This window comes from Sebastes umbrosus, chromosome 5 (genome assembly GCF_015220745.1).
Source record: "Sebastes umbrosus isolate fSebUmb1 chromosome 5, fSebUmb1.pri, whole genome shotgun sequence".
In the NCBI taxonomy this organism is placed as follows: domain Eukaryota; kingdom Metazoa; phylum Chordata; class Actinopteri; order Perciformes; family Sebastidae; genus Sebastes; species Sebastes umbrosus.
In genome coordinates, this window is record NC_051273.1 from 18,621,702 (window position 1) to 18,628,747 (window position 7,046).

The 7,046-nt window shown below is 40.6% G+C and overlaps 1 protein-coding gene across 2 annotated transcripts; it reads right to left on the bottom strand.

Annotated features, from left to right (window-relative positions):
• Window positions 1-640: 640 nt before the first annotated feature.
• LOC119488125 (cytochrome P450 2J6-like) lies at window positions 641-5,175 on the bottom strand. Of its 2 annotated transcripts, none has more exons than XM_037769446.1 (9): window positions 4,875-5,175; window positions 4,601-4,763; window positions 4,288-4,437; window positions 3,619-3,779; window positions 2,630-2,806; window positions 2,118-2,259; window positions 1,606-1,793; window positions 1,390-1,531; window positions 641-1,245 (listed from the first exon to the last, which is right to left on the bottom strand). In XM_037769446.1, exons 1-9 carry the CDS (start codon window positions 5,067-5,069, stop codon window positions 1,070-1,072), a joined length of 1,494 nt encoding a protein of 497 aa, XP_037625374.1. In that variant the 5' UTR covers window positions 5,070-5,175; the 3' UTR covers window positions 641-1,069. The 2 variants fall into 2 exon arrangements, with proteins under 2 accessions (XP_037625374.1, XP_037625373.1); XM_037769445.1 differs by having other exon boundaries at window positions 4,866-5,175.
• Between the last annotated feature and the right edge of the window lie 1,871 nt (window positions 5,176-7,046).

A 7,046-nucleotide genomic window follows, 5' to 3' on the forward strand; every position in this document is an offset into this window, starting at 1 on the left:
TATGTAATAGCCGGCCGATTAGACTGTTATCAGGCCATTGAATAGGTGTTATCAGTGGTAATAAGCCTCATAAATGTGAGTCAGTAAAGCCAATATTAGCTTTTTAGGGACGAGAACGTGCCTTGATTCTACGATGGTGTTGAGCTGGGGAAAGACGGGTCCGACCTAGCTGGATGGGTTCCTCGCTGGATGACATGGGAGAAGGAGCTGGACAGGGAACTGGGCTAACTCTTGGGAGGAGTGGTGGGAGAAGTGTGAGGGAAACTGAGGTGAGGGCTGAATATTCATTCATAACAGAATATTCATCAACACCATAGGGTCCCTGACGGAGCAACAGGAGACGCTTGGCTGCCTAATTAAATGGAAAGCGAAATGCCTACATTTTTTAGGGTCACTGGACAGCAACAGGGGAGAAATGTGCAGATTTTATATATCAGTATAAGGATAATGACGTTACTAACCACATCATTTATTCTCATAGGTAATATAAAATAAAAGGTATGTTCTGTAGATATTGACCTCCATATCTTCTTTGGCATGTGTGTTAGAAGTCCAAAATCTAACACCATACACACATTTTTCACTTTAATGAAAGAAAGCAATAGAAAAAAATTATTTAATTCATTTAATTTATTTGTTATGGGATTTTGACACTCAGTGACAACGTTTCTGCTTTTAAGATGGTATGTTGTAATTTGAGTCCGTCCATTTTCACGTTATGAGAATGTTTTATGGTAAGCAGTAGACAAAGTGACTCATTCACCTTTGTAAATGAAAAATTGAAAATATCAAACAATTGAGCCAGGCTAAGCTAAACTAGCCTTAAAAACCAGAAGTGTCACTGCAATTAAACAAAACGAAAAGTGCAAATAAAATAACTATATCACACATTTGCAGCCTGAATGATCATAGAAAATATCTACAGTGGATCCCATGAAATGTCATCTATGATTAAAGCCAAATATATCAGTTTGATATATTCATTAAACCCTGTCACAGTGACATAATCATGAGTAATGAAGACAGAAAAAAACATATTACTTTAGCATCTTGCATGTCAGAGCTACCCTTAGCGTGAGGTTGCGCAGATTTCATATTGAAGAGGTGTCAGAGTGATGCCAAAGTGATAGTCCATAACAGGCTTCACCCCAGCAGGCATGGAGAAGGTGAAGTGCTGCAATAGGGAGGTGAAGAAGAGGAAAAGCTCCATCTTGGCCAGGTTCTCCCCGGGACACTGCCGCTTACCTGAGACAGGAAAACAAACCAATCAAATTGAAAATGTCTTTGACAAACAGTTTTGGCTCAGAGATCCAACAGTAGTGGTCATTCTTATAAGGCGTTTATAGGACGTATCATGAGATTGATCATGAGAGTGTCCTCTCTCCTCACCAGCAGAGAACGGGATGAAAGCAGCTGGCTTCACAAACTTGCCCTCCTCGTTCAGAAAGTGTCCTGGGTTAAAGGTGTCGGGCGTCTCCCACTCATTTTTGTCATACAGCACCGAGGTCAGATTGGGGATTATTGCAACTCCCTGGTGATTGGAATAGTAATAATTCATAAAGGTGCAACATGGTCGTGTATATGACATAAAAATTGCATACTGACCTTTGGGATTGTGTAGCCTCCCAGCTGGACGTCTCTGTTGGTAACATGAGGCAGGCTGAGAGGAACTATGTTGCCCATCCTCTGGACCTCGTGTATGACGGCGTCAGTGTAGGGCAGGTTTGCACGATCTTCCATGGACGGCTCTCTGGACTGTCCAATCACTCTGTCTATCTCAGCCTGGACTTTTTCTGTGAAAAAGTGAGGGAAAAGACAGAAGCTACAGTATTTAACAGTAGTAACTAGATGACGCAGCACCATAGTAGTGAACAGAATGATTCTTGTTCCTGTGGAAGTGGATATACTGTATGTTTTACAGGAAGATGTTTGTTGCACAGAATTAGTCTTAAATGTGAAGGGCACTGGTGATGGCACCACATTTGTCACCTTGGGAGTAAAAGTAGTTACATGATGTATCTAATTTGTATACCTATTACCACCAATAAATTTGTTTTGGTATCACCAACATTATGAGTAAAAACAAAGAGCTTAATTGGTTTGGTGAGTGCTCTTACCCTGGATCTCAGGGTACTTTGCCATGTAGAGGAAAGCCCAGCGCAGGGTGGTGGATGTGGTCTCAGAGCCAGCCACAAACAGATCCAAGACACACATAACCATGTTTTCCTCATCAAAAGTATGGTCAGCCTGCTCCTTACTCTGAGAATAAATACAAATACATGTGTTAAAGGTGAAGTGCGTATGATTTGGCGATATGTAGTGATGTGGCTGAGTACCCCTCCGCTCACTCCTCCCTTTCCAAGACTTCGGTAACGTGAGCTGCCGAGTGCAAAACAGTGATCACTTCGCTCAGAGGCCATCTTTACCATAATAACATTACTTTAGGGGCAACGGAAGTCAGACGGAAGGCAGAGTATAGTGCACATCAGGTCTTTGCACATTTCAACCCACAGCATCCAGGAGTAGTGCCATGATGAAACGTTGTGTAGGTACAAAACAAGCAGAGATGATGTTCACAGGAACTGAACACAGAATAACAAAACACAAAGCAACATCTAGTGCCAATTACCATCTGAATCTCATTCAGGTAGCAGTCGATGTAGTCTCTTCGGTCTGAGGGATCCCAGTTCTGTTTGTGCTCCTTAACCTCTGCTCTTATGAAGTCCTTTGTATTGTTCCAGATGTGCTTGACTGTCTGATGGGGCCCTGGCAAACGTCTCATCAGCAGAGGGAACGCGTTGTAAAGCTAAGGAGTAGAGCAGATTAGAAAAATAACATATTGATAAGGTACTTCAGAGAAAGATTTCCTATTACAATCAATACCAAATATCTCGAGCTGTGTATATACTACATATTACTATTATTAGCAAAGAAGAAAATTACACAAAGAGGAATGAATTCCACAATGATATACTGTTGGAAATATATCATGATAAAACTGTTGTTGTGTAACAAACTTAATTATGTTGTGAGTTTAGCGAGTTTGGTGTTAAATACTAGGCTTAGACTGTCTACAGATAATTGACTAATGTAAGACGGGGCAAGAATGATCACCTGGATTATCTCGTGATGGAATGTTGAGTGGGCCTGTACAAAGAGCAGTTGCAAGGTCAAAAGGGCATTGGGGGTAAAACCGGAAGGGGGAAGGGACAGGATGTTCGTGCAGACCCAAGGTTGTAAAAGATGGAGTCAGACATAGGATGGAAAAGTATTGGTTCTGCTAAAAGCCTGACCCCTCCCCCAGGGTGAGCCTGCTGTGTATAAAGTTAAATGTATAGCAGAGATCGGGGTTCATTCTCTGCGAACTGACAACCGTGTTGCATGGTATCAGGGACACATTGATGAATCCAGAACTTCTGTAATAACTCTGTGCAACTTTGATGAGTATATCTTCGGAATAAATTGATACTGATTATGCTTTAAACTTACTTGTATTTGTTTATGATTTACTCTGAGCTTGCAGCTGCTTAGAAGATAAACCAACACGCATGAAGGTGACGACTCCCTGAGGGGAATTCCTTCAATACACAGTATTAACATTTCATCAAAATGCTGTACCTGGGCCCAAATGGAGACTTGCTTTTCGAGAGCTTCGCCAAACCACTTCATCAGTTTCATGAACTTCTCATCACTGTAGTCAAAGCGATGACCAAACACCAGGGAGCAGATGATGTTGGAGACAGCGTTGCTGATGATGAGGTGTGGATTGAATGGCTTACCTCCACGATGAAACAGAAAATTAGATGTAAATTGTGTATTTGTCATTGTGGATCATTCTTAAAGGGATAGTTTGGGTGTTTTGCAGTGGGGTTGTATGAGGTACTTATCCATAGTCAGTGTATTAACTACAGTAGACGACGGTCGGCACGCCCCCAGTTTGGAGAAACATACAGGAGTACCAGCACGGGAGCAAAGCAACGCACTGCTGTGGACGGGGGCAGCAGAAAAACGTATTTTAGCCACCTAAAAGAAAGGCTCACCTAAAAAAATCTATATCTATTTAAGTGTACGCTATATTTAGAATATTTTCACCACTTTATCTTGCCGTCAAACAGCCCTTCCCAATGGGGAAATTAACTCAAATTGAAACTTATCTATGCTCTCCTCAAAGCAGTTAACAAAAACAGAATACTGTAGGTAATACACTGACTATGGATAAGTACCTCATACAACCCCACTTGAACACCTGAACTATCCATTTAATTTGTCGCTGCATTCACTATTTACCTTTATAGCTTCTGAAGTCTTTTGCACAATATGTAAATTCTTCCAAGATGACGAGTTCAAGGGATTTCTTGCCAAATCCAAAATATTTGAGGGTTGTAAGTGCAAAACGCCTCTGCTGCTTCCATCCGTTCCCACTACTGAAAACTAAACCTGATAGCAGACAAAAAGTAGATGAAATTAAGTAGATAGAAATATGTAAATTAATACACATTAAATATTAAATAATGATAATAAGTACATCATATGTCCCCTTGGGTAAATACAGTCAGATACACAGGCTTTGCATTTGTGTGTGTGTGTTACATCCTCTCACCTTGCTCATGGGATATGTCCTGTATCAGAGCTTGATATGGGCGGTCCGCTACACTGTCTCCCTGATTTACCAGAACTTCTTTAAGAACCTCGAACCCGTTTAACACCACGATCCATGTCTGGCCCATTCGTAGGCTGTACACATCTCCATATATCCCGGCTAACTGTGAGAGAATTTGTGAGAGGAAGAAGAGAATTGTGCTTTATATAACAGAAAACACAAGCAGTCCTATCTGTTAACATGTTGCATTTTTGACATGCGTTACCTGTGTTACACTCTCATGGGTCCTGTTGTAATCCAAAGTGAATATGTTGCCCACAATAGGAAATGCCCGGGGTCCTGGAGGGAAGCTGTCTGGCCGACGGTTCTTAATAAAATCTGCAGTGAGGATGAAAACTGCAGTGAAGAGCAGCAGACTTTTGACATCCCAGTCAACATAAGATCCAAATACTGAAAAGATTGAATCCATTCTGATATCGAGGGCAAAAGTCTGTCTAAATTAAACCTGTGTTTTCCTTGCTTCTCCTGTCACATAAAAAGCTGGTGTTGTGTCAACATGAGCTTATATCACTCTGGTTGCACTGGACTCTGCCCATATGGAAAAATGGTATCAAACACTGTTAATCAGTGATCCTAAAACAACTATTCCAACTTAGCGGTAGGAAATATGTGTTGTATGGTGTGAATAAGGCAAAATGTAATCTTATCACATATAAAAGAAATGATTTCTGATTCTAATCCTATCTTTGCTAAATTCTTCTTAATCCATAGAAGCGGCATGTAGGACTTTTTACCTGATTTAACCTGCAACTCATAGTATAATCATATAAAGACATGTTTTAGCAGCCACCAAGATCCTCAGTCCTCTCTGTCTGTGTCTTTTTGAATTTATCTTAACTTGTGTTGAAGTGCCGCCACGCTCAAGAAAGAATTTCTTGTCTCTATACCCAAGTACCACTTCACCTTACAGCTCGATTTGATCTACACCAGCGGCTTTCAAAGTGGGAGGCGTGCCTCATCAGGGGGGCTCCAAACCGAAATCGAAAAAATATTACATTAGTTATCAAAAGATCTGATAGAATAGCCTAAATGTGTGTGATTTGGTTTGACATAGTTAAAGGGACTATATGTAACTTTTAGAAAGTCCTTGTTATCAATGACACCGGTGGCCATTAAGTGAACTGCAATCAGCATCCTGTTGCTCGTGCTCGCACTCCGTAGGCGCAAGGGATCATCCTGGGCATCGGCCAAAACAGTGACGTGACATTACATTATAACCATATATCACCGTTACTATCTGTAATGTCCAATCTCCTAGCTTGCCATTTGCAAATTACTTCATCAGCTAACATTACGAAGCAAAACCGTCCCAAGTCCTTTACATAGAAATCAGTCCACATCAGTCCACAGGCTGTTATAGGCAACCGAGAAAATCGGGGAAGGTCTCCGCTTTTAAGTTACATTACAATATGTTCACACAACGGCAATACAAAGTGATTAATACATTTAAATTGTTACATATAGTACCTTTAAGAGATACGGTATGTTGGGTAATTTCACTGTTTTTAGCAGTTTCCCAGAGTCAAGAAACTAAAAAATGTCTTAGGTCTTTTTTATGTATTTGGTGTAGTCTGAAGATATGTCGAACAGCAATATTAGGCTATCTTGGCTCAATTGTTGAGTGTTTATGGGATCAAATAACATAATCATGATCTCATAGACATCCATAAATTGAGTGAAACTAAGCAAGTAAACTAAGAAAACTCTACACGATGGCCAACAGTACGTGGGTACATGAACAGAGTATGTGGGCAACCAAACATTACATCCATATGCGATTGTTGAACATCTCAATCCAAACCCTGGTCATTAAGATGCTGTTATAGCAGCCTCCACTCTTCTGGGAAGGCTATTTCTCCAGTATAGTCACAAGAACATTAGTGAGGTCAAGCACTGATGTTGGGCAATGAGGTCTAACTCACTGTCTGCGCTCCAGTTCATCCAGAAGGTGTTTGGTACGGGTGAGATTATGGCTCTGTGCAGGGCATTCAAGTTCTATCACACCAGACTGCGGGAAAAAAACATTTAATTATGGACCTCATTGTCATGTTCAAAAAGGATAGCACCTCCCACAAACTGCTGCCACAAAGTTGGATTATTATTAAAATTTCCCTTAATATACTGTATATATTTTGTCCAATCAACAGTCAAAAACACAAAGACGTTCATTTTGATATCACAGCTTACGAAAAAGATAAGTAGCAAACGTTAAAATTGAGAAGCTGAGACTGAGGAGTTTTGGGTATTTTTGTTTGAAAAATTACTTTTTTCAAGACAACACAATTAATTAATTATCAAAATAGTGCCACCCACCTTCTGAATCTCATTCAGGTAACAGTTGATGAAGTCTCAGGGCTCAGAGGGGTTCCAGTCTTTCTTGTGCTTA